This window comes from Wasmannia auropunctata, unplaced genomic scaffold (assembly GCF_000956235.1).
Source record: "Wasmannia auropunctata unplaced genomic scaffold, wasmannia.A_1.0 LD334213.1, whole genome shotgun sequence".
In the NCBI taxonomy this organism is placed as follows: Eukaryota; Metazoa; Arthropoda; class Insecta; order Hymenoptera; family Formicidae; genus Wasmannia; species Wasmannia auropunctata.
Window position 1 is genome coordinate 118,103 of NW_012028677.1, and position 27,791 is coordinate 145,893.

The 27,791-nt window shown below is 38.2% G+C and overlaps 2 protein-coding genes across 7 annotated transcripts in view; one reads left to right on the plus strand and one right to left on the minus strand.

Moving 5' to 3' along the window:
• Window positions 1-10,358: 10,358 nt before the first annotated feature.
• LOC105459063 (protein tramtrack, alpha isoform) lies at window positions 10,359-22,249 on the minus strand. 4 transcript variants are annotated; one of them, XM_011704743.1, is made up of 6 exons: window positions 21,945-22,249; window positions 20,853-21,200; window positions 20,411-20,764; window positions 19,988-20,117; window positions 12,009-12,592; window positions 10,359-11,559 (listed from the first exon to the last, which is right to left on the minus strand). In XM_011704743.1, the coding sequence occupies exons 2-6, from the start codon at window positions 21,162-21,164 to the stop codon at window positions 11,293-11,295; spliced, it is 1,647 nt and encodes a 548-aa protein (XP_011703045.1). In that variant the 5' UTR covers window positions 21,165-21,200; window positions 21,945-22,249; the 3' UTR covers window positions 10,359-11,292. The 4 variants fall into 4 exon arrangements, with proteins under 4 accessions (XP_011703045.1, XP_011703046.1, XP_011703044.1 ...); XM_011704744.1 differs by having other exon boundaries at window positions 21,423-22,249; XM_011704742.1 differs by having other exon boundaries at window positions 20,853-22,249.
• A 1,128-nt stretch (window positions 22,250-23,377) lies between these two features.
• LOC105459064 (polypeptide N-acetylgalactosaminyltransferase 5) overlaps window positions 23,378-27,791 on the plus strand; it is a 22,446-nt gene continuing 18,032 nt past the window's right edge. For 2 of the 3 annotated variants that reach the window (XM_011704747.1, XM_011704750.1), the window contains exon 1: window positions 23,378-23,505. The gene's annotated coding sequence lies outside the window, so the exon portion shown is untranslated. Of the gene's footprint in view, window positions 23,506-24,046; window positions 24,199-27,791 lie in introns of those variants that run through there. The other variant, XM_011704749.1, reaches the window with a different exon arrangement.

A 27,791-nucleotide genomic window follows, 5' to 3' on the forward strand; every position in this document is an offset into this window, starting at 1 on the left:
TAAAGGAAATTACTATCTTTAGCTTTATTTTTTGAAAGTCTCGTGTTTTTTCTGGTTTATTAAAAACGACATATGTGTTTAATTTAACTGATCGCTTCGTGAAGCACGCCGCTCATTTTCGCGAAAGTAAATTCAGTCGCGGAGCGTCGGAAAAAAAAAGAAGAATTGTAGGAAAATTGCGAGAGAGACGCGCGAATATTTCCGTGAATCTCTTTCGGTCCTTGGGCTCTAGGCTGTGCTGTAGCATTGTATAAAGCGCAAGCCTCGTCCTGTAGTAGGAGAGTCTCCCTGCTCCTCCTCACCGCACTATTGACGGGAGTTTTAATAAAAGTACCCCCACCACAGGAAAGCGCGCTAAACGTCGCAGTAGAAGGACCTGGTGAGCGCGCGGAGCCAAGAAGATATTGGGTAAAGCAAAGATCGTAAGGACACTTAGAGACATCGGGGGCCCGGCAGAAATTTCGGTCGGGAAAAATTCAGTCGCGCCCGAGCGTTGACGCAAAAATAATTGCGATCTTCATAGACGATAATTACGATAAATGCCGTCCTACTGAATGAATATTTCATCGGGCGTTTTAAGAGAATTTCAAAAAGATCGTCGAACTGAAAATCATCGGCGCCAAATAATGCAAATTTGATCTATGAATTATATTTTCTACGTAATTACGTCATTAATTTATAATAAAAAAAAAGAATAAATAAAGAAATTAAAAAATTAATAAATTCTTGATTTTGTGAATGTCATATTATATAAAATATATATATAAAATACAGAGAAATTAGAGAGAAAGAAAGAGAGAGAGAGAGAGAGAGAGAGAGAGAGAGAGAGAGAGAGAGAGAGAGAGAGTGTGTGTGTGTGTGTGTATGTGTAGGGGGAACAGTTTTATTTTATCAAATAAATAAAACTTTAATTAAATAATGTCTACAATTATTGCTAAGAGAATGATAATTCAAACTTTGTCAAAAAATTTATAAAATAAATATATTTTTTTTCAATTTAGAATATTATAATTTAAAATATTATATGCATCGCGTAAAATAGAAAACGGCTTAGACATTATAATTCACATTTTATTATAAAAATTTAAAAAAAACACGTAGACTGTCCTTCCTTCTTCTACTATTTTCCCATATTTTAATACTTGCTACCAAGGAGATAAATTGGTTTTTATACATTACTAAAAAAGATTTTATAAAATTTTAAGAAAGTACATACTTTCTGTAATTGTTCAATGTAATGTAAACTACAAAACATTGTGGAGTTACACGCAAACGGTTATACTGTTATCTAATTGTATCAACGTACTAGTGAAAACAAATACACGATTGGATTCAACTCGATCGGAGCTAGCCAGTGAATGTGGAGAATTACATATGTACATTGATTCGCGATTCGCCGGCGCGTGTATCTATAAAATATAAATTCTCGACAGTTTGCCTTGTACGTTTCGACAATTTAAAAAGCTTTCCCGGCCAATTGATCGGCCAATTGCCACTTACGGGCATAAATACACACATAACAAGTGGGGCGTTTTCACATGCGGACGCATATACGACTGTTCGACGATTTGAAAACGCAAATAGGAGTAACAGTGGGATTAAAACAGTTTGTGGTCAAACACAGAGAGGCTTCCTGCATGAATGGTAGTAATGGTGGATCACTCGTGCGAAGAGCGTACCATACGTATTGTATAGAATCCGTGAGAGTAGGATTTATTTCTATGGACTCGACGATGCGTTATAACGGCCGGTGTGTGTGCTCTTCTCTCCTCGGGAAAGGAAAGGGTGATGTCTACGATGCGCTAGCCGCACATCTATAAATCGCATTCCAATAACAATACGGTTGGTCAAACGAATGCTTTCAGCAGATTTCTCGATGTGCCTATTAGGATAGACACAAAAGATGCACCTGATGAAGCATTCTAAAATGAAAGAACAAAAATCTAAAGCAACACGAGAATATGTCGTCTGCATATAAGTATTTTGCTATTTTTTCTAGTATCGATCAAAAATGCAGAATTTAAATGTATAAATACCATATTAAACAATATTCACAAATGTCTATGTTGAGAATAAAAAAGCCATTAAATTATTATTATTATTATTATTATTATTATTATTCCAAAATGGTAAAATACTTTACTTGTTGGAAAAAAGAAAAAATACTGTCATCATTAATAAGTTTCACATATATGTTTCAATTAATTATAGGGGAAACGCGCCCAGTATCAGACCTAAGGTTTTCTCAAATTTGAAAGGAATTGAAAATAGGAATTAGTTAGAAAATAGGAAAATAGGAATAGTAATATATTACTTTTAGCATATAGTTAATAAAGTATAGAAACAGTATTCATGAAAAAAGTACGTAAATAAATAAACGTTTAAGTATAGATAAAAATAAAATTTCATGAAAACTACACATCTCAAACTTCTCAATACCATGCAACAAAATAATATATGTATAATTTTGTATAAACAACAGATAAACGTTTTAAACGATACGTAAACACAAAAATAATAATTTTTTTTAGTAAATTATAAAAGATTATTAAAATAGAAACATATTTTTAATTTCTCAAATAATTTTGAACAATCAAAATATTTGGCCTTCAGTATGTTCCGAAGATTCCCTTAAACAATTCATTTCAGAAGTTGTGTGAACTTCTTTTTCAATTTTAATATTTTTAATTCCAGTATACTTTAAAAAAAACGGAAAATTATGAAGTGGCCCCTCTGATGCTGATTGCTCCTTCTATGACTTCATTAATGGCATCTTTCATATTTTCTTATAACCATTTTTCTTTAATTTTACCATTTTAGTAGCGATTACAAATAAAAAATATAAATTTTAAATATTAAGATTTTTCTTTTACGGTAGTGAAAAAACTGCTATTGTCCGGTACTGCGAGTAAGTCATACTTTATGATATGTAAAATCACTCTATAATCACTCTATAACGCTTTCTAATTGTTTTATTATTGTGTATATACTAATTATTTTACTTAATAATAAATATATAATATAAGGACAAATAAATACTAATTAACTCATCAAGTAAAACAACAGATAGAGTGGAAAATGATTAAGAGCACTGATCTAACACTCAATACACCTTTACCCATAAATAGCTTTTAATTGGCTGAACAAAGAAGCGGAAAACTTATTACGTTTCACAAAGGCAGACACTTGTTTAAATGGGCACTGTAAGTAACTATCATCTATCGGCAGTAAAGGGATGCTAACATTGTTCGGTACAGGGTGCCTCTTTCCTCTTATATATATATATTTTTTTTTATTATTAAATAGAATAAATTTATATATTAGATGTGAAATTGACAAATTGTGAAGTAACAACTGTGTCTACATGATTTGTCACTTGAATGACAGTAAAATTATGTTAAAATAATAAAATATCAAAGATAGAAGTGTAACAATTTATATAATATTAAATATTGGTTTGCAAGTGCACCAATTAGAAGATTATCAATCTTGTACTGTCTCTCCTAACTGCATGCCCGACTCATTCGCTCAGCATCATACATCGATGTTTGTTTCGACATTAATCTTTGGCCTCGGTCGGAGATGCATGACGGAAGCACACGGACACGTGCATTCGGACGTACGATTTGACGAACCAGGCCGGTACAGCTAATCGATAGTAATGTCAATATTAAAACTGTGTAATAGCGCGTTAGTACTGCCGAGGGTAATCGCCGCGACTTGTCAGCTGTGTCCACACGGTGCTTTACAGATTCCTAATGTCCCGTTCGAAGAGCTACGGGCAATTGATTTATTGACCTGCCGAGATATTACCGCATGACTTATCGCGTCCGCAATTTCGTCGTGGAACATTAACGTGCGGCAGTGTTCCCGACGTACGCGGCTTTTACGCGGCATTAAGGAAAGGGAACATATAAGAGATATTATTCTCACGTGTAATCGATGTGTAATTACATCTCAATCTATATACCTCTTATAATTATTTTTGAGAATTTTCTTTCTATTATTGGAATAATTTGAGTTTAAAAAAGTGCACGCACGGACGTAAAATAAAGCCAAATTAAAATCAGCGAGATAAAAGAAGTTGAAAGTATACATATACCGCTTTTATCGGTTATCGCCATGATACATTTTACAGTTTAATTTTTTTATATTAATCCAATTATTATACATATTAATTCAATTCTATATAGATTAAAAGTAAAATAGTATCAGCAGATTCTTGCGGTTTTTGTTTTAAAAATAAAAAAAAAATGTAAGCTCAATGAAATGAAAAATAGAAAGGTGTTCAGCTTCAATTGTCAGATTCTCCCTTTTGAAGAGGAAATTAATTCGCGGAACGGACATTCTACCGCGTATACACCGCTCTCCAATTTTAGGCCTTAAATGAAGCTTAGATTCAATAACGTTAGCCTGCAGTTTAAAGAGCGTCCGATTGCTTTTGCAAATACCGCGTGGATGGCGATACGTTATTACAACACCGTAATGAAACACCTTCGATCCGAAAATATATATCTCTATCGATCGCATGCATATGCATGCACGACGCGATCGTTGGCGGGCGAGCGCGCGGGCGGCGGGCGGTTGAGCACCCTTATCAAATATTCCCAGCGCGCATGTCAGCTGATCGGGGGTGGAATATCAAAGGCGCCGAGGGCGGGGCCGCGAGGACTCGCATGGCTTCGCCGTCGCGAGGAAGCCTCTTTTACCGTTCTTCGCGAACAATAACCTTTAACCTTATCTTACTTAAACGCCAACTTGGCCCGAACTTCCGAATACAGATAAAGTTCATTCAATGTTAATGTTTCGCGTAAATTAAGTGTCCTTTATCAGGGATAACATTTATTCATTGCCTCGTCCTCGCTTACGATTCGTTCTTCGCCAATATACCCTCGTCGTTTTTTTTTCTTCCTCCAAGCGAAGATGTCTCAGTGATATTTTATTTTATTGGTATTTTTATTTTAGATATTTTATTCTTGTGTTGCTGTTATATATTTCGGGTAAGTGTAAATTGTTGTCGTCTTTGGAATCTTTATTTTAAAAAATTAATCAAGTAAGAGTAGTGTGCAAATATTAATAATGATAGAAATTATTCATGGCATACTTTCAGTAATAGTAACATCATACAAATTTGTACATAGCTCATAATTAATTGATTTTAGTAAAAAATGTACTTATAAATTTGCTATTAAATAGAGAAATAATTTATTATTTATAAAAGCGTAATTATTATTTGCATAAAACAAGTTGTAATTGTTAGAGTGTATTAGTAAATTAAATTCTGAACACAAATTTCTTGAAATTTATAATTGGAAAAATCTTTTGATAAATTTATTTAAGAATTTTATTTAAGAATTTGTTTATTAAATCTCTAATAAATATCTAATAAAAGTATGACATGCATATATTTTACTGTGCGTACAACAAGAAACTTTATTTAATATATTATAATTTTGATAACATTTTGATAACATATTACTAGATTTAGATTTTTTAATTCTTTTTACAATAAAAATATATTATTATAATTATATTATACGATTTGTACATTCTCCTTACTCTGATTTTAGTAATCTTAATTAAGAAGCCAAACATTAAAAATTCAAAACTATCGACAACATAAATTATACGTATTATATTGAGATATATTTACATGTTTTGCAATTGTTTTTATAGAACTCTCTTCGTCGAGTAAAAAGGAATAGCAATATTTTGTATTCTCTTGCAAATGAGTCCTTTTGTAGTGCATAATATTTCTTCTGGCACCGTCGCAAAGTGTCTCTCAGTCTGCGAATCCACCTGTTAATTACTATTATTAATATAATGACTCACACAGAGCCCTACCTCTTGCTTACAAATTATACTTTCAAATGGACCCTCATAACTTGAACAAATTATTGGTAACTTTATCAAATATTTTAACTTGATCAAAACTTCTCCCCTTTTTTTTTATTCGTCAAATAATATCCCATTTTCTGCTATTTAATTTGCACCTCGGAACAAACTATCTTTGCATGACACGTCATCATCGCGGTGTTTGTTTTTGTCTGTCGCCTTTGAAATTGCAGCTTGCTCCTTTTTCTACGGTGCATTGCATCACAATGCGGCGATATCGCCACGGGTTTCCGCCCCGCTTCTATACACAGGAGGAACAAAACGATGGACAGGGAAGAAGGGACGAGAAGAAGGGAGGTCGGAACGCGGACCCTATGCTGGCATAATGCGATTATGCATAAAGAGCGAAAGAGAGATGGATATGGAATAGGGAGAATTAAATATGACTTAAAAAGGCATTAGACTAATTTTCGCGCGTACTTCTTGACTGTTGTGTTCAAAACTTTTCAATTTGTATAAATATTACTCGTACCTCTAAGAGTCCGAGAGTTCCTTCTAATGCTCAAGTAATTAAAAAGTAGATCTCTCTTTAGGATACAGATGCGTAAAACCTTAAAGATCTATCTTGAACATTTAAATTCTAATGCTTAGCAAAGTCTGAATTCGCATCGATTTAAAATCATATTCAAAGTCATATTTTGTTAAACACTTTTTTCTTTCCGTTTATATTATTTATAACAGTTTCACTGTATGAGTTTGACATTATTTTGTTTTAATTCCTCTATTTGTCAAATCTTAGTTATTTTTACGTATCGTTGGTGTTATCGTAATGCAACTTTTTATTGTTCAATTACTTAATAATTGTATCGTAAAGATTAAAATATTGAGATTGAGACAATTATATAAGATAAAAATAAAATATAAATAAATAACTAAGATACCTCTTCAGTTCACGCATTTTCTCCAAATTTATGAATTTAGATTAATAATTTACAATAATTTATAAACATTTCGATTATCGTTTCAAAATGACAAAGAAATATACAATTTAATTTAGTCGTAAGTTTTACTTTTGACCTTATAATCTGTAAGCTTTCACTTTCGTTTGACACTTTTAAGAATAAAGTACTAAATAAAGTAATAAAAATAATGCACCAACATCGTTTCTTTCTAATTTAAACAAGATTACATCTTTGCAAAGTAAAAGTAATTAATTTTAATTAACGATCCCTTGTTTCTTTGCATGCAATTACAAATACACAGAAAGCTATACAAAATAAATTACAATCATGACATCAAGCCACAATATAAGCTACAGATACAATATGAAAAAAACGATAATATATTAATTATAAAAGCTATAATAAGTACGAGTAATTTTAGGAATTACTTTTCTTAATATTTCGTAATTTTATCAATCCGTTTGAAGGCACTTGCGAAGAGCTTAGTCAATCAATACGATAATATAACAATGAGACGTCCGCTTTAAAGCGCCCTGCCACCCGCGTCGAGGATGGTACTGAGATGCAAAGGACGCGTGCAACACGCGTATCCGTCGGCTTTGCCGCGGATCGCGTCCGCGTGATATGCTCTGTCGCCCTAACAAGATTGACCTCCCACGAGCTGCGTCCGTGTACCGAGGGGGGGTTTTCGCCAGCGATTAATCCGCACGGTGACTTTCGTTTCTATCAAGAGAGAGAGAGAGAGAGAGAGAGCGCGTGAAGCCGGAGAGACGAGGGGTCCAGCTGTCGACGGGGCACCGGCTGCGCGTACAATATCGCCGCGGCTTTTGGGGGATTCAAGATGACGGCTCTTCCGTCTCGCGCGTTATGCGACGAGGGGTTACTGCCGTTACGACGGTGGCGGTGGCGTCAGCTTGCGCGTAGAAGAAACGGCTGACCCCGTATTCCGCGGACGCGGCCGCCGCTAAGGAGAGACGCCGCCGCCGGCGCGGCCGGTGGTGGCGACCGACTCGGGGGAAAAAGTCGACCCTCGCGGATTTATTGCGAGTAACGATTTGCTCGAAGATTCGGCGTGGCCGCCCGCGCGGTGGGGAAAGAAGCCGGCGGCGGCCTCCTTCCATCGGGTGAACAGCTTCTAATTAATATTATTCTTTCGCCACGGTTAACGCAGTTGTAGCTAATATCACGCTGCTTTTTCGTTCTGTTCGCGTTCGTTGGAAAGCAACTTCCCGATTGTCGACCTGAACAGTATTTTTTATTTATATTTAATGATTTAATGATTTTACCTACATTTTTAATCCATGTTTTAATGTATTTTTATCTATATTGTGGCTAAGCTAAATTGCATCTTTTTCCTACTATCTATGACCTCTTTCGAGTTTCCTCCTGGATCACAGGAGGAAAAATTATGATGGATAAAGTATATTTTGACAGCAATTTTTTGGGGAAATATAAAATGATAGCAATTTGTTTTGACAATCGTTTTTTTTTCAATTGGCCAATCATCTGTTAAACGATATTACGTGATAATATATTTCGATTAGCTACTTTGTGCATCAGATGAATTTGAAATGATCTAATGCGGGAGATAATTAATTCGGGCGTCGCTGTTGTGATGTCACATTATTTTATTTTAATTTACGAATCTCTCAGGCTAGATTTACATAAAATATGATTAATCGGTATAACGCTTGCGCATATAATACATCTGTAATGCCGAGAAAAATATATTGCACGTATTTCTACATCTTCAAGTTTCAACATCTTTACATATACAAAGTGCGCGAACGCTGCTCGCTGCTCGCAAAGGAGGTGTCAGGGGGAGGAGGGGGCACAGGTCGCGGGCAGAGATCCTCATCTGTCCGCCTCGCAAATCGTGATTTATCGAAATGGCCGGAACGAATCCGGCCTAATCCATCACCACGACTTTTCTCTCCCCCGTGGAGAAAAATCTTCTACACGGTCACTTCTACGGCCGTCCCGTTGTTCGCGACACGTGTCGGCACTTCCGACGCTCTTCGCGATAAATGCACGAGACACACACACATACACACACACACACACACATAAAAAAAATGCTCAGAATCTGGGATTGGATGACAAATAGTAGGTGAATTTCAGGCGAAAATTGGCCCGGGAGATAAGGAGAGAAAAAAAGAGTTAGTACAAGCGGAGAAGCTTGATAGAAATGTATCACCAAAAATCGCGTTGAAACTAAATCTATCCTTCGATAGAGGCGAAATGTCCCCTAAGAAAATAACATTTTGTTTGAGAGTCGCTAAATTAAAAAAAGCTTCAAATAGAAAGATATACGATAAAATCAGTGTTTTTCGTTATTGGCAATCATTCTCAATTTGTGAAAAGTTGTACGCTCATCAAATTTATTAAATTTAGAAAAAAATATATTATCGCAAGATGCCATTATTTTTTCCTACATTTGTACGTTTTTTAATTAAATATATGCTTGTAGTTTTTTGCGAACATAAATAATGGCACGTGTGCTACTATTTTATATAGCGGTCACGGTTTTTATATAGCGGTCACAATTTTTATTTTAAAAAACTTTTTGTTATATAAATATTAAATAAAAAATTTGGAATATATAGCATATATGTATGTATATATACACCTGTACAATATATACTTGTAGACAGCATGAATCTCGCTTATACCATTCTTTTTTTTCAATCCTAATGTTCGCGTGTTGAGGGAAGAGACTTGCGCGCGTCCCACGTTCGATCGCACGTGGAACGAACGACGACAAATTTATGGACGTATTAACGGCGGGATGTCGTTACAGGTGGCGATAGGGGTGGACCTGCGAATGGTAGGAAGTGATTTATAAAAGTACACCGAATTTCGATCGTTGCACGTGTGCCAAAGCTCTCGTTTTAGCGGCCACCGCGTCTGTTTTCGGCCGGCTCTACCTTTCGTTCCTCCTTTTTTTTTCTTTTGCAATTCCATCTCGCAATTCATGGTCTCCAAAATTAGTGTCTGCGTGTCGTCGCCGAGAGAAATTATTATCTCGATGCATTCGTACACACGAGAGAGACAGAGAGAGGAGAGACAGACATAGTGCGAGAGGGGTCCTTATATTTTGAGATCATGCGGTGTAGCGTGATTGGACGAAAGATGGAAAATATTTGGAAAAATAATTAACGTCAAATACGTTTACATTGAAAATCATGCGAACAATACGCGTGAAGTTAGAATACACTTGCAATAAAATATAGACAATACATTATGTTCTCATATACGCATACACGGGAGTATTTCAGAAGAAACAATTGTTCAGGTAAAAAGCGTCAGTTCGTAATCAATCTGACTTTGTTCCCGAGTCACAATCATTTTTGTCTTTAAATAAAATTCTGAAAAATCGATAACTCGAAACCTATTCGAAGTGATTCACTTTAAATAAAAATAATTTTGAAAAAAAGACAAAAGTTGTATGTACAACACAAAACATACGTAACTCGTAAGCAGACTCGAATAAGATAAAAATATTCATATAAATTATTTTATTTGTACACTAAATTAATCTCTAAATTTTGTTTGCATATTATGCAAAACGTCCTGTATAAAAAGATAAAACTTATTAATCTAGATAGTGTCAAATTATATAATGTCACAGAGTTTAGATGGATTGCGATTTTTATACGTACGATATGTGCGATTTTAATACGCACAAATAATCAAATTTTATATATATATTCGTATGAAAATAACCTGAATTATCTTAAAAATAATTTTAAATATTCCTATATATATCACACTTACTTTCGTGATATTATCTAAATTGATAAGTCCTTTCTATAAACGAACGTTTGTATTCTTAATATGCTCTGAAATATATAAATAATAATAAAATGCTGCGCTTTGCAATAATTATCTACATATTTTCCAAAGTAATAATCTTGCATCCAATCTCGATACATCACTTTTGTCATGAATTTTATAAAACAGCATGAAAAAAAAAATATATATTAATTTTTTCATATCTACGTTAAAGTAAACTTTTTTGTAATAATATTTTATACTAATTTCACAAAGTAGAGTCTTTGCTTTTGATAAAAGCGAAAGGTTTCTTGATGAGATTAAACTTAACTAAAAAAATGTGACTAGGTCACAAAAATTACTGAAGCACTAACAGAGAACGGGAAAACTCACAATGCACACAATTATAAATATTTGTATCGTCAAATTGCGAGATTGCGATGATTTCGCCTACTTCGACAATTATATGTCAGATGCTGTAAAATGTATTACGAAAATATATCAAGTCATGATGTCTTGGTAAACGATATCAATCTGATAACTCACATCGTCGTACAAGAGAAAAATAATGTCACACGCCAACGACGGACGATTCCGTCGTCGTCACGTTGAATTTCCACACAATTAAAGCGTGTGCTTCAACAGGTAATCCAATAAGTAACGATTACTTTGAAAACAAAGTACATAATGAAATCGGGGAGGGGAGGGAGGGGGAGGAGATTTAAACGGAACTAGTTTTTGGTAAGGGTTTCAATTTGGTGATCAGCTCGCGCCGCTGCTCGTGATACTCCTGAAAGCACGGCACGATGCACAAATTGATCTGGCATTCGGGACAATGATACTTGGTCTTCCTACGGAGTATTCTGCCGTGGGCGTCTATCGTGTTCCAGCAATGATTGCAACCTAAGGCTGGACCCTGACGCAACACCGGACAGTGACCTAATCGCTGATCCCCCATGCTTTCGCGAGGCTCTCTGCTACTGCTCGTCTGTATAAGTAGATTATTATATATTTATTTAATTCCTTTGATAAGACCCGTTGCAATTTTAAGGCTAAATAATAAATTGTCCAAATATACAGAGAAAGAAAAAATTCTGCATCAGTCCGCCACAGCCCGCAATAAAACAAGTTAAAACCAGAATTCAATTCTTCGAATATTAATCATTTAATATTTTGATATGGTGTATAAATTAATATTCAAGTCGGGGTGTCTCTTAAATTTTTTACATCCTCACATATACTATAAATTTGACCGATTAACGTCGATCTTTGTGACCCTTTGACTAAAATCGATCTTTGTACCCTTCGTATCCTTGTAATTAAACTATTAATGTCTGGATGTACGAAATAATAACTTCGGCGATTTCTTCACGCGAATGTTTGTCTATTTGTCCGTTCGATCTCGATTTAACGAAACGCGCGTCCAAGATATTTTACCTGTGGCGACGAGGAAGTTCGTCGCAGCTCCGTCGTCTTCACTCTCAATCCGCCGGAAATGCCGCTACCGCCGCTGGTACCCAGCTCGGAGACGATAGCCGACGTGGCCGGGGTCGGGGCTTCCTCGCATCCCTCTTCCTCCGTCTTGAGGACGGGCGCCGGCTCGATCACGATCGAGGGGCTGGTGGTCCTGCCGGGCAGCTCCGGCTGCGAGTGCTGCCGCCAGTACGTCCCGGACGTGCTCGGCTGCTGGCTGGACAGCAGCGGATGCGAATGCTGCTTCGTCAGATAGGGCTGCTGCGGCACCGTCAGCAGGTTGGGCGACGTCGTCACCGTCAGCAGATTCGGCTGGCTCACCAGCATGGTGTGCGGCGGTGGCGATATACGGGACTCCTCGAAGCTCCTCGACGTCTGGGGAAGATTCAACGTCGGCGCGGCGTGATGAATCGAGGTCGAGACAATGTGCGGCGAGAAGGAGCCCGTTTCGCCGTCCGGCGACAGGTGGCTCGGCTCCTTCTTCACACGCGGCTGCCTGATCAACAGCCGAGTCCTTTTCGTTACTTGCGTCTGCTTGCAATGAAGAACTATAATAATAAATAAACAGACTTTAGTCGTGGCAAGAAGAACCGATGTATTACCGTTTAGGTATAAAGTACCTCGTGTTAAGATGTCTTTTTTATTCTTAGTTTTCATTCAACAATAAAGATTGATATCTTGAAAATGAATTACTGCGCCTTAGTGTTGATTTATTCGGAGAATACATTAACTTTATATAATGCTTAACACAAAAAAATTAATGATTAAATGATTCAAATAATTGTTCAATTATTACAGATAAATATATATTACAAGAACAATCATAAAATTAAATCGTTTTGTGCTTTGATTACTATAATCATTTCTTCTTCGGATAATTATCTTCGCAAAGAACTGATGGATTGATAATAGCAACGATAATTATAATAATATGTAATAACATATAATCAATTGTTCGCTCGGATGATTAATAAAGAAAAAAAAGGTCGCAAGACACTGAAGAGAAGTAAGCAGGACTCTCATTCTGTTGCAAATTGTTAGAATAATTTTTATTCCTTCTGAATTATTTTTCAATCGTTTATATAAGGGGTATAAATGCTTCTTAACAGTGCAATTAACAGCTAATTTTATTATATATTATAAACTAATTTCTATTTAAGTTAAATCACTCAAACGTATATTCGCGCAAAAAGCAGCTTTGTCTTCGCTCCGCAGTAACCGAACAATTGCGATTTCCAGAAAGAAATAATGAGTAAGAGATACAAATTCAAAATAATTATCTTATATACGCCCGTTCGCATTCTTTTGTGCTCAATACATGCATTACTTTGCTGATCCAATAAGTCAATTATTAAATATGCATAACAAATAGTATAACAAATAAGAGAAAGGTTGTTCCTGCAAGCTAAATTAAGAACATTAATCTTCACAAAATTCGTATATATATATATAGTATGTGTATATCCTACATTTATTTTACAATTAATATTAAAAAACCAATTTGTTTTTGTATCAAGTATCTACCATATTTTACACACCGTGGGGATGCAGGGATAAAATTAGACTAATCACATTATTACAATTAAACATAACAGAAAAACAGATGTAATAATGTACATATTTTCATCCATTTCTTTTTATGTACGAGTACGCTTCCTCTAAAGCTGACCATATCTCACATTAAATTTACATTTTGCTTCGAAATGATCGAACTATTCTCACGAAGTTTGATTTGATCTGAGATATTTCATACATCGATTATATAATTGCATTTGTTTGCGTCGTTATTCAGTATAACGTTTTCGTCAATGTTTATTAACAGAAAAGCAGATAAAGAAACGTAAATACCTGGGAAAAAAATAATAATATATCAAAATAATACTCTATTACAATGCGTAACAAAATATATCTGAATTTCTTGTGTACAACATAAAAAGCACAGAAAATTAAACAAACTTCCAAGTATAGAAGAAAGTATATAGAAAATCTATGATGTTTCTCATATATTTATCAACATAGCAACAATTAATATATATATTATATATATATATAATTGTAATACATGTATTGATAAATTATCTCTCCGTGTGTGCATCGTAATCTTATACAATGATCATTTCTGCAATGATCTGTACCAACACACACGTGCAAATACAGATAACGCAATTTTTAATTATATGCTTCGTAATTTACTATGTACAAGTATTATACGATAGACCACGATGATCAGCGAATAATTAACGATAAAATTTTTATTATTTCCAACGTTGAATATTGTGTGTATAAAATGATCAATAATAATAACTTCATTTATAATGTAGTAAATGGCATATTGAATAATGATAGATGTCAACAATTTGTGGCAACTTTATTAATAATGCACTAAAGAAAACTGAGGATCAAAAATCTGTCGTCACATTTATATGATTTGAGGGGATCAAAGAGGCAAAAGTTTATCATAAAATTTTCGGTGTAATAACAGTTAATATAAACAAAACATATGGATAAAGTTCTTCAAAAATAAAAGGACAAGCTTGATCAATAAAATAATTGTTCTAGCAACAGCAACATTGGGGGAAATGATTCAAATTGCGAGAGAGTGATAATTGATGAAATCACGAAATATCAAAAGTAAATTTAAGAACTTCATTACGCAACATTGTAAAAAAAAAACAGCCAACGTGAAAACTAATCCAAAATTTATCATTAATTATTGACTGACTCTCGTACTCGTAATCGGTGCAGTGGCAAACGATTTCATTATTACCAATACCGTAGCATTCTAATTATCGAAGCAATGAAATTGCACTGTTTCTAGACGATACCGAAATCTTCATTCTAATTACAACTCGTAATGTCTCGTAATACGTAACAAAAGACTAAAAACTACAGATAATAATCTGCTATAAATATCAGAAGTTGCTGACACGGCATATCGTCGCTATAAATCTGCTCATTTATCACATTATAGACATTCAGCTCGGATTATAAATCGCGTATCCATAAGGAGAAATTAAGAGAAAATATGAAAACAAAAAGAAATTCAAATAACTTAATATCAAAACAACGATTGTGTCCTATTATTCACTGACAGTATTAACAATGTGACTAATGTCTGTACAATATGAAATAACAGGAAATACTTGATTTTTCGCTAACGCATGCAATATTGTTAATAAATTTAACTTTTTTGATATCTTTTTATTGTTTATTTGTAAAATATTTATTAAAATATTCAAATTCACAAAATTATTTGAATTAGTTTTACATGATACATGACAACTTTCGTTTTCTCTGTATTAGTATTGTGTGCTTGTGAAAATGAAACGCTTGTATTAGTGCTTATCATTAGAGTATAAGCACTAATACAAGCGTTTCATTTTCACAAGCGCACAATACTAACACAGAGAAAACGAAAGTTGTCATGTATCATGTAAAACTAATAATAAATTTCAAATAATTTTGTGAATTTGAATATTTTAATAAATATTTTACAAATAAAAAATAAAAAAATATCAAAAAAGTTAAATTTATTAACAATATTGCATGCGTTCGCAAAAAATCAAGTATTTCCTGTTATGTCATATTGTACAAATAATTTTTGCATCAAGCAAAATTAACTTCTCTTTTTTTATACATCATTTCTTTTTAATTATCTAAATTTCTTTTAGCTAGATAACAAATAAAAAATTATATTGAAATATAAGAACAGAATATTTTAAATAATAAAGAATATTTAAAATTTGTACTTATAAAGCATATATTGTTTGCTATATTACTTTGTCATTTAATGCTGTGATTACTGAATTTGTCCAGTCGCAGCAAAATTTAATGACAAAATTACAATGTTATTATAATAAAATTTGGTGACAAAATTACGTCATTATTTTTTCGCAATGCTGTCGCAGTATGGTGCAGCAAATTTTGAAATAGCTAATACTGGCCGTGAATTTCGGAACGCAATCAATATCGAATGTATAAGATCAAAGCTCAAATAATTTTCTCTATGTTACAAATGATTTAAAGAATTTGAATTCAATCCTTCTTTAGGTCCTATTTGAATCTCATTTTAAAATATCAAAAATGTTTTATTATTGAACTTTTGAAATCAGATGATTTTAGCTTAACGATCATATTTGACGCTTATTTATTCTGTACATTGCAAATTACGTAACTTTTTTAAAACTATGTATTTTCTTTACATCACAACTGATTTAACTCACTATTCTGTGCATAAAAGTATTAATATCTAATCATCAAAAAATTAATAGTTTACAATATACATTATTAATATATTTTATATTTTTTGTGCCAATTTTTCTGGCAATTTGATCCTTAAAATATTATAATAAATAAAATTATCTAGATTTCAGTATATAGTGCAGAAGAAATAAGATATCAGAAAGAATTTTTATTTTGCTTTGTTTAAAAAAAAAAATCGTTCTTTAGAAAGATGCAAGTAAAAATAATTCTCCTGTTATAAATATCGCAATTACATATGTTGCAATTTTCTCAATATTTTAGCTATAATTAGAAATTCATCTCTGACAAGTGTTTTCAGTCTCTTTTGTCGAAACTTAACACTTTATAACTCATTTATCTTTTCACGTTTGAAAAAAATGTAATATGAACAATTAATTTTCAATTTTCAAATATAAAAAAACAATTTGTAAGCAATAGGATACAACATTTGCATATATGTACAGAATGTTTCAATACAATAAAATAGTACATTCAATTAAAGTAAAAAAATGAAATAAGACTTAAAAATATACATATATGAATGTGTGACTTTAATGTCATGTGCGTTATAGAGGATTACAATTTATAAGCTTGCATTTTTGATAAATTTACATCAAAATTTTCGGGAAAGATAAATTGAATTCAAAATACTTTGAAAAAATCGTCTGTAGCTAGAGAAAAATATTTGACCGAATAGATCCTATACAATTAAGAGATCTCGCGTCGAGTGTACGCGACACGGGCAGCGAGAAATACGGCGAAAAAATCTGAGTATAGCCAAGCGGGGAGATATCTAAAAATTAAAACGTTCGACTTTTCAATGCCTCGCTACTGACATCTTGTTACTGACACAGGTAGCCGCGGTAGGTTTAGTTGTACACGAGGAGAGGAGAGGGTAAGAGGCGACAGAGAAGAAGTGACACTACTTCTCAAGCTCGTCTATACAAGCGACTTTCCGGATAGGATACAGTTCACATGGCATTGTAATTAACGCCGTGCAGATTGATCGGCATCGTGGAGCTCGGTAGGGTATAGTCCGTATGCCTGTCAATATAACCACTCAGCATTGTGTGGGGGCTGTGGCTGGTCAGCATGGTATGCGTGCTATGTGTGTTGTGTGTGCTGTGCGGAGTCGTGGGCGGGCCCATGGGCGTCGGGCTCTGCGAGTTCATGGGCTGCGCCGGGGGTGCCGCCGACGCCGAGGGCGGCGGCGAGGAGTTGACCTCCTGCTTAACGCGGGACTTGAGGCTGGGCCGATTGTTCGGGTAGCCGCGCTTCTTGTACTCGAGCCAGAGCGTTCGGTTGTTCACGCCGAACATCCTGGCCGCCTTGCAAAACCCTATACCACCGTAGCGCACGGCGTCGAGCGCGCGTATAAAGTTCTCGTCTGCCTGCGGATTAGTCGAGCGCTTCCTCTTAATCGCAGTCTGCGGGCTGGCGCAGGGGCTCTGGCAGTTACTGGGGCACTGCGTCGATGGCGAGGGGCCGCCCGACGACGCGTGCTGCAACGTCCCGTGGGAGGAGTTCGGATAGTTCGTCAGGGCGCAACTGGAACCAGTCGTGCTGGTACCAGAGTACTGATCGCTGATGGTCGAGGATGCTGTTATTTCGGGCGTCGTAAACGCCGACGACGCTTGGATCGACAGATTCGTTTGACACGAGGACAGAGCGAAACGTGTCGGATGATATGTGTGCTCCATAATAGTCCATTGTAATCCTGTAGAACAGACCGATTGATCTTTGGTCAGAGCACAGGAATTATTAACCCGCTTTGCGTTTACGGCAAAGGTAAATGATTAAGTCGGAGAAAGAGAGAGAGAAAGAGAGAGAGAGAGATAGAGAAAGAGTAATATGAGAGAGTAATATTATGAAACATTACAAAAGAAACAATAAGCAAAGAAATGGTCTTTAATTCCGATTTATATTTAAAGATCCGTCTTGACGTAAGAGTATCAAGAATCGTCCAATTCGTTGATAATTAATGTACTCCCACACAAAATTTTTTTTTCACTTGCATATCACGTCAAAAACTTCAATTCAAAAGATGCAATTTTTACATAATTATACTATATTAATTAACGTAACTTGAACTATGAGTAATAACCAATAATGTCGTATATCGGCATATCTGTTCATATAAAACAAGGCATACATAAATTATGATCTAATCAAAAAGAAAATAGTTTATTCTATGATATGTAGAAAAACAATACTAAGCTAAGTAAGCGAAAGATGATAGATATTAAAAATAAAATCTTGTGAAGAGACGATATATGAGCGTATTAAGTATGGAGTTGCGGCATGGCACAGATACATTTTTAAGCACATCATTGTTTATACTGAAAATACTGATATATGTGTACGGCATTTGTTACATTTACAGGGCAAAATAAGGCACACATACATAACTCCCGTTAATGTCAAAGGCCCGATATGCTATTCCCTTCGGGAAATATAACATACTGTGTGCTATGTATCTGTGTACCATGGTGATCTTTCTTTCATGAATGAAAAAAAAAAACAATCTTTTCTTTGCACATTCGCATTATTAGAATTTCAATTCCTGAAATTTCGCTCTATTTTCATGTCAAACGTCTGTTGATTCTCCTTGTGCAATACATTTAAACGCATCTGTGCCAGCATATAAATGTGTGTAACTTTCGCTTATCGACATGCAATTCAAATACCCACCACAGTCAGTATGCATAATTCAAATAACAATTGTCGGAGAGATTTGCTTAAAGGGGAGGTGTCATGCAATTTGCAAAAGTTGCCGGGGGGGAACATTCTGTGTGGATTTATACTTTACAATCTACCAAAAGAGAAACTATATTATTAAACCTATAATATAGCTAAACATTCACGCATGACATTTCCCATTAAGTTAAAAACAATATCTTCAAACTTTCATAACACTACGCCTATGCACACAGCCAACTAGATTACTAACGCTGTATTAACCAACATTGTTATATAATCGATAAAATTTTTTATCTAACTTATTTTTACAAAAACGGAAAAATTAAATATTTATTAAGTAATCAGACTTGAATGTATATATTCTTTATTATGTAACTTTTTCTCTTTTAATTTGAATCAAAAAGGAAATCTTATGAAATAAATAGTCTAGGCATCATATATCTTCAAAATATGAAAATAGAAAAAGCTTCTATTTTTATTTTTGATATATATGTATATATGAATTTATAGTATAGTCTTATCTGATCGTTTAAACGTATACAGCTCAATTATACGCTTTAAATATCTGTCTAATAAGGATAAGCATTAAAGTTTTTGAAATTAATTTTATAGAATATAATTAATAATATAAATAGCGCATTCTAGGCAAAATATATGTCACATAAAAATAAGATACACAATCAAAAAACATGTAAAATATTCAGGGAAACATATCTAAAAATCAATTTCCGTCTACATGTGTGAAGGAAAACTGCTTCAATTCACAGCCATGTACAAAATTATGCATGCAGCACAAAAAAATGTAGTAAAAATATTTGCCTTTATAGTTTTATATATTAATTCGTAATACTGATTTTTTTTCTCTGTATATAATATGTAGTGTATATGTAACTTACATAAGTTACTTATATAAGTAATGCTAATCTGAATGACTCTCTCCTTCAAATATTTTATGGAGATTGACATCATGAAACAGCATAAAGCATATGTCGATATCTTACCTTGATGAACAGGTGGTTGCGAAGAAACAGAACTTTGTCCAATGTTTCCTGCCGACTGTTGACTTACATCTTGAATAGAACCGTCACTTTGGGCTGGCGTATTAGCAGAACTAGTTTCCATATTACTCATCTAAAATGTAAAAATATCACATGTTATTGAAACATTATTCTACACCTGTACCCAGCGTCTACAATAGGAGTCGTAAATCTTTAGTCGTAGGAAATTAACCAATCATAGTTAATTATCCTTCTCACATTCGACTGTGATCGATCAAGTTTTTACAACTAAAGACTTACGACTGCTATTGTAGACGCTACATTATAATGCCAAATCCTAGAAACTTGCAATTTATTTAAACATTACAAAACATTGCAATTCATTTAAAAATAGTGATTGTAATATAAGAGTACGTATTTACTTACAATCGATATCTGATCTTCATCAATACTGCCTTGAGATTCTGTGCTGGTGTTTACTGGTCGCCTCAAATTCTCCCCGCTCTCTTGCGACGCAATGAGGGGTTCAGGTTTGACGATGTTAGTAGCCACTAATGTGATTTCATTCATTTCCTCTGGCTTGTCACCGGAGCCGGACGTCGAGCCAGTAGAAGACTTCCTTAACCTTTTTCGGCGAAAAGAGGGAGACAACGGAGACGGGCTTGGCGAGCAGGATTCGCCGCGATCCCCTCCGCCTGTTTCACTGCTTCCACTTGGCCATTTAGTTAATGACGCCGTGTGCATTTCCGCGAGTCCCTTTATCTTCAAGCTCTCCGCCGTCTGTCAAACAAGCAGCGTTACTCATCGAAGATCAACAAGGCGTAAAAGCAAACTGTTTGATTACTCAGACAAAACATTTTGGCTTTACCTTTATGATGGATGGCAATTGGTCTTGAGATATGTTCACTTCTCCATAATACATAAAGTCCACCATAATCTTGAGGTCGGAAAACTTGATGTCCTTGAGTATGACAATAGGGTGCTGACATGGATTCACCGTGAACAGCGACTGAAAGTACGTGCTGCATGCTGACAGGACGACTTTGTGAGCCTGTATCTGCCTGCCTTCGGCAGCGAGAGTGACGTCCACTAGAGTCTCATTGTTCAGCAAGTTGGAAAACACCGAGATGAAGTTTGGTTGATGATTGTTCCATCGCAAACAGAACTGTTGCATAGACATCGTGACGACGTAGGGAGAGTCTCTGGTGAACTTTGACTGCAACGTGAGAGAAAAACACACTTAACATTAAGCGAGCACACATGTAACGTAAAATACTACAATGAAATATCACAAACGTGTCACAACCAATTTGACATCTTTCACAGGAAAACTGTCTCCAGATATATCGCTCAACACACAACTCGATATAAAAAACGTTAATTTCACAAAATGGAATAATTCAGAACTTTTTTGTGCGTAAAATATTCACCAACTTACATAATATTATGTCATTTTATTACGCAAAGAAAATGATCTCGAGTAACAAAAAAAATTTTTTCTCTTGCCAACGTAATTGTGGATGAAACAACGTCTTGGCTGAGAAGCAGTTCATGGAGATGACATATACGAATGCACCGCGAATAACCGGATTGAGAGGAGATTCCTGATTAAGGAGTCACGCGAGAGCGCGACGCAGAGGCAGGTGCGAAGTGTCACGCGAGGCGACATGTCGTCGCGCCGCGTCAAAGTGCCGACGAGCCTCGGCGACGACGCCGCCGATGTCGTCCGAGGCGGACGACATGACAATAAACAACACGACGCGTGACAGGCTCGGCCAGGAGATTTCTCTGTCTCTCCGTCTCTCTCTCTCTCTCTTGCTTCGTAGCTTCGCACGTAGCTGGAATGAACGACGGATTGATGATCGTGACAATGATCGGTGGACGATGATGCTGGGAGAGAGAGAGAGGAAGAGAGAGCGCGAGAGAGAGACAGAGAAAAAGGGGAGAGAGGAACGCTCACTTTTGGTCACAATACGCCTCGTCGTCGTTGTCGCCGTCGCCGCCGCGTTACAGACGAGAGGCCGGTCTCGAAGGGACGACGCACCTCGTCGCTGCCACCATGAACCCCGCGAAATTTTCCACAACAGACTGAGCGATGACGCTTGTGTAATTCGCGAGTGACGTCATGGGCGAGGGAGGAGGATTTACGCGACGACGCCGCGACGACCGCCGGGGGGGAGACGAGACGAGACGAGACGCGCGCGGGCCCGAATTCCGCTTCGCCGCGAAAGGGATACCGTGCGACGGATACGTCGGGCACGCGTACACACACGCGCGCACGCACACGCACACGCACACGCGCTGGCACGCACGCACGCAGGCACGCACGCACGCAGGCACGCACGTCACGCGGGTGGATTGCGTGCGATCGAAAAATTTTCGCGAGATCTCTTATCAACGTGCGTCTCACGAAATCTAACTTGATCAATATAGCGGGCCGACCGGCGTCGCCATCTGGCGAGCGATCCGCGTAAACGCGAGCGCGCACAGCGGTTTTTCAAAGGCTAGGATATACCTAGCCTCTCGTGAATTTGACCTAAAAATATATATATTCGAGAATTTTGTTCTAATTATAATTCAACTAATTTATTAATTAATAGATGCAGACGTACGTTTGGAAACAGAGTTTCAACTGTTTTTTATGACTGAAAATTAAAATTTAAAAGTCGATTATTCTTTTTTATATTTTATTGTCACGTCTTGTATATCTCATAATCTTAAATTCTCTTAATCCTAATTCTTCGAGTCTTATTCACGTATTTCTCGATCTGCACGTATTTGACATATTTTATTGGGTAACATAAAATTTTCTTTTAATTCAATGTAATTATATAATATTATATCCGTATATATTCAATAAAATAATATTAATATATTATATCAATGCCTCAGCTTGTAATTTACAATTAATTCACTCGATAAAAACCTAATTTTAATTTTCTGGTTTCTCAGATTTTTTTTCTATAAATTAACAACTTACTGAAATAGATTCTGCGATCTGTAAAGAAAGGGAAAGAATCGCGAGTCGTAGAGATAAATCGGCGAGTGCCGAAGGCGAGCCGAGTGACGTGGGCGAGTGACAGCAGCGCCGAGGCCGCCGAGAGTCGCGTCGATAAATCTCGGAGCGTACGCTCGCGCTTTCCGACTCCCGATATCCGGCCGCCGCCAGCAACATCCCCGCGTGTATGTATGTACCGATTACTCTCTTCCCCGATCACGTCGTCGGCGACGGCGACGGCGAGGCGTATCCGCGAAGGCGCTGCCGCGAACGTCGAACAGGTGTCGTCCCCCACTCTCGGCGAGAGTCGGGCCCTAACCTCGGCGCGCTCATTTGCTCCGCGCACACACCGCTCCGCCGCATCGTTCCGCGCCGCGCCGCGCCGCGCGCCTCGTTATCCGCGCGATGCCAGGCGTATCCTCCGTTTAGTGCGAGACGACGGACGTCGGCGATGCACGCCCGCGAGCTTCCTCCTGCACCTGCGTAGCGCCGTTAGCACTGGGTCACCGCCGGAGAGAAGAAGGTGCGTATCGACGGGGACGAGGCGGCCGATCAGCGTGGAATCGACCAGCCGTTTCGCGAGACGGGCGAGAGAAAGAGAGAAAACTAGGGTGGGAGAAAGAGAGAGAGAGAAGGAGAGAGCGCGCGCGTTACCCGCGGCCGTCTCTCGCGCGCACGCTATATCTACGTCCCGCCTGCTCCATTCTCGCGATCGGTCCGACGATGTCGACGGAACGGGCTGGCGAACCCTAGTCGGTACCGGAGGCGTGTAACGATCGGTCCCGTCCCGTCCCGGCCTAGCCACGCGCCGCGCTCGTTCCGTCATCGTGGCGCGTTTTCCGCACACAGGCCCGCGGGTGAGTGGCGAGCATCTGCGTTCTACACGCGCGCACGGGGAGTCCGGTCGGGACCGACTCCTGGCAGTTTCCGCGATCTCGGAATTCCATTCGCGCGGTTAGGGTCCAACTGCATGTCGTTATCGCGCCGGGACGGTGAAGTTAGAATAATGAAGTAGTGTCGTTCCGATATTCGCTCCAAATCCCGCAGACCGCGGGAAGGTTCATTCCTACACGAGGGAAAAGCCCCGGCACGGCCTCCTCCAGGGTGTCTGTGATCGTCGAGGGATCTGTATTGGCGCTGGTCAACATTTCCTAGCCGAGATAACACGGGCCGCACGCGAGAGAAAGAGAACGAGACAGAGAGGAGAGAAAACCGCGTGAGTGTTCGATACCCATACGTATACCTCTCTGTGAAGAAAGCGCGTGGAAGCGCGCTGCCACGTCTTCGGGGCGTCAAACGCGTGGCGCGAAGAGGATCCGCCGCGCCGCGCGTCTTACGTGTCGCTCTCCCGCTCCGCTCCGCTCGCGCGAATGTATGCGTGCGTGCGTGCGTGCGTGCGTGCGTGTGCGCGCGATGCGCGTGGATTCCGCCGGCGCGACGTGGTGGATCGACATTAGCGGGATCGACGTTGGCGGATCCTCTTTACTCGCCGCCGCGAACCGGTTCGCCGATCGCGGCCGTGATCCTCCTCGCTCCGTGTCCTGGGGATGGATGCGTAACGCTCGGTCGCGCGTGCCGAAAAAACGGACACCTCTCGACACCCGCCGCGCCGGTGACGCGTCTCGCGCGAGTTCGCACGAGGCCGCCCCGGTGGCCGCACGCGTGCGGGCTTGAAGCTTTTTAGGTCTGCACGATGTTTGAAAATCGCGAGAGATCCCGGACGAGGAAAGGCGAAACTTAATCGTATTGGTCAATTGGCTGAATTGTTCAAATTGTTGTTAATTCCTTTCTCCGTCCGAGACCTCTCCGAGAGCATCGTGAACGTAAGGCTTAACCGTGCCACGAAGTAAGCGCCGCGCGCGACAATTGCACGCGAGCGAGCGAGTGAGCAAAGAAGGCTTCTCGCTTCGGCTTCTCTCGCGCCGCATGGAAACACGGCGCGATCCCCGATTCCGGGAGGATTACGAATTCAACGCTCGTGCTGCTCCTTCCGGAACTCTTCTTTCCCGGAGATCTAACGTGGCCGGGATCCGTTTCCTGGTACACGCCCCGCGAGAAACGCACCGGTCGCGGAACCGGACGAGACGTGCGGAGATGCGTGTCGAAATCCGACAGCCAACTCGGCCAGCCCAGGTTCCGAAAAAAATTTTAAATTCAATTCCCTCGCGAGCTAAAATACGTAAACAAGTGAGACCCGCGCACCGGTTTTGCGCCCGAAAGGTCAGAGGAAAAACTGGAGAAACTAATCCTCGAGTCTAAAAATTCAATTTTTAAAATCCGATGTATAAATTTTATACGCACGCGTGCAATATTTTCCTTGCCGCCGGTGGCCGCCCTCAAAAGGGATACTTGCACCAAAATTTGTTTATTTTTTTTATTTTTTTCTAAACAAATGTACTTTTTTAACTCCAAATAACGTGGAATATAGAGAGAAATCCACTTACAATTAGAGAGATACGGTCAACAATCATTAAGATAATTATACATTTTATTTTATGAAGAATCCCGTAATTAAATTATCAAATCTTCCATCAGAGAATTTAGTATGAACAGGAAAAGATCCCAACAAAAATTACAAAAAAAAAGTTAATAGAATTTTGTTAACAATTCACGATTTTATAGAATTAATTAATATTAATTTATTTATTATTATGCCTATTAATTTGTAACCATATAACATTGATTCAATGGAACACGAAAAGAACGATTCTGCTGGAAGGTTTTACTGGATACAGATCTAAAAACAATTTTGTCAAAAACTCAAAAATGATGAGTGAACCGCTGTAAAATATTTTAATTCTACCAGTTTGAATTTCCAATCAAATTATTTGGACGCTTCAACGAAATTATTTTCAGCTCCGTATCCAGCAAAATTTTTAGATCTTTCAGTAAAATCGTTCTTTTACGTGACATACAAATTAAAATCAAATAAATTCTATCGAATAGAAAAAAATGATCAAATAATATATTAATATCTGTTGAATGATAATATCAGTTAATCGATTTAAAAAAGATTACTCGCGTTTCCTTTATTTGGGCTTTTCCTCTTAAGAGTTACGACATCCGTGGGAAATACGTGGGACACATGTATACGTATGTATACCATTATTGTTGTTTATATACGCGTATAGACGTCCAGCATTACCGCATTACTTCGCATACTTGTTCTACATTCACCGCTAAGCATCGTCGTCCGGTTTCATTCATGTAACACGTTCGATCTAAGCGGAGAGCCTTCGAGCGCTACTTAGAGCCACTTCACTAACTCATTCTGCTCGGAATCGGCCTCGCCTTATAAACTCCGCAGATCGATTTTGATCTCGATTTACCGGATACCCTTTCCGTATACGGAAAAATTGTAAAAATATTACTTCTCTTCTTCTCTCCGCGCGTTTCTCTGCCAACCGTGAAATGACATTGGCTGTTCCAATTTTCTGGTGCCACGTTAAAAAAAATAAAAAAATAAAAAAAAAGAAGAAAAAATACCGTCCCTATAATACCTGCGCGTTCGCAGGTGATGACCAAAAATAACTTGTAAGCGATAGATATTGGAGGCTGATACCAGCGATACCAGCAGTTGAGGAATGCGCTCGTGAGATGCGTCGCGCCAAAATCGATCTATCGGAACCAGGTCAGCTGGTACTGAGGTCTCCATCCCACGCTGTGCCGTGAGCTAAAAATCAAGTTAAGCAAAACAGACGGCGGGACGTGGTTTTGCCGGAACCGTTCATGCCCACCAAAGAGATAGCCCGAGACATAAGGAGAAGGGGGAAAAAAAGCAAAACGCTCCGCTTAAATGTTTGCGGTTCTTAATGAGGATCACGGAGATCTGTCCGGTCTGTCTTTCGCGCGATCCTCTCGTTTCAGGCTCGAGAGGGTTTACGAAGCGTTTAAAGCGTTATAAATTTTTTTTACATCCCAGTTTAAAAAGGGATGCAAACGCAATTTTCCCGCGCTCTGCAATCTCGTTAAAAAAAAAAAAAAAAAATGTTCTGAGATCGAACCGGAAACTGAACGCTGTAAACTGTGGTTGGGCAATGATTCTCACGTGTCAGTGAATTCGAAACGGCGCGTGCGATTGCGGGCCTGGAAATGTACAACGACGTAAGATACCGTGAAGATTTTTCATACCTCTCGCGCCTCTCGTGCTTTCTCTGTAATATATGCAAACGAACGCCATTGTCCTTACTCCTTATTCCCGGCACTTACTAATTCCCTTTCGTTCCCGTTTTCATGTCTGCGATCGAAGAGCCCGCCAGCCCGGTTCCAACGGGTCCCAACTCGCTATCTTTTTCTTTCTTTTTTTTTCTTTTTTTTTTTTTTTAAAGAACTTACGAAGAACATCACGAAGAGCTCCAAACTTAATCTCCCCAGCTTCAAAATTAGTTTTCGCGAGTCCCCAAAAGCAAAAAGGTGGGCTTGAAGCGATGTCGAAGCTGAATGCTTCTTTGAGTGAAAGCATCCGGATTTTCGGGCGTCGCGCGCGGTCCGCCGCCGTTCATTTCGTTCGATCGCCAGCGTAAATCGAAGAGAGAGACGACGCTCCCCGGCATACACAAACCGACATCGAATTCGATTGTCCGGTCACGGACATTCCCGCACGTATTTGTCCGCGGTTTCTTTTTCTCGCGTTTCGTGCGCGGGACTCCCCGTAGCGGGAGGAGTCCTACTACTCTTCGTCACCGTCGTTGCCATCGTCGCGACGATGCAGCCCGCGGAGTGCTGTTTTGAAAGAATGCGGCGCACCTGTCCGTCCGTTATCCGTCTTTCAGGCTCGTATAGAGCACCACAGGTACTCGCGATACACCG